We start from the raw sequence: 450 nt of genomic DNA on the forward strand, positions 1-450 counted from the left end.
TCACCACCACTACCACCACCACCACAAGAGATGCAGTTTGATGCAGACAAAACTACTGCAATTGTGAAATGTGCAGCTATTTGAAGGTATAACATCCTGATAAGATACATTAATCATTCAGTATTTGTTCCGTAAGGTTTAATTAGCATTCTGCACCTATTGCACCTACTGCAATCTATTGCACTTACTGCACTTTTGGAGCAAACAAAGAACCTCCTATGTGGTCATTCAACCTACAAGAAATAGCAGCCAAATTACCTTAAATCATCATTGACCAATGGTCAGTCACTATCTGTTATCATGTTTACTTGTTCCAGTCATCGGACTGTGGCCATGCTGGGGCACTACATTGATTTTAGTTGAATGAATCGAGCCCAGGACTTATGTCTTTTTTAAAAGCTTGGTACTTGTTCTATCAGTCTCGTTTGTCAAACTGTTAAGTAGTGGTGG

The 450-nt window shown here is 39.6% G+C and overlaps 1 protein-coding gene across 1 annotated transcript in view; it reads right to left on the bottom strand.

Moving 5' to 3' along the window:
• LOC149131421 (uncharacterized) overlaps window positions 1–95 on the bottom strand; it is a 164,959-nt gene extending 164,864 nt beyond the window's left edge. The window contains exon 1 of the mRNA XM_089339579.1: window positions 1–95. This exon is cut by the window's left edge and continues 296 nt beyond it. Within this exon, the coding sequence (XP_089195705.1) occupies window positions 1–95 (95 nt within the window).
• Between the last annotated feature and the right edge of the window lie 355 nt (window positions 96–450).

This window comes from Octopus bimaculoides, chromosome 22 (assembly GCF_046866305.1).
Source record: "Octopus bimaculoides isolate indiv1 chromosome 22, ASM4686630v1, whole genome shotgun sequence".
NCBI classification, from domain to species: Eukaryota; Metazoa; Mollusca; class Cephalopoda; order Octopoda; family Octopodidae; genus Octopus; species Octopus bimaculoides.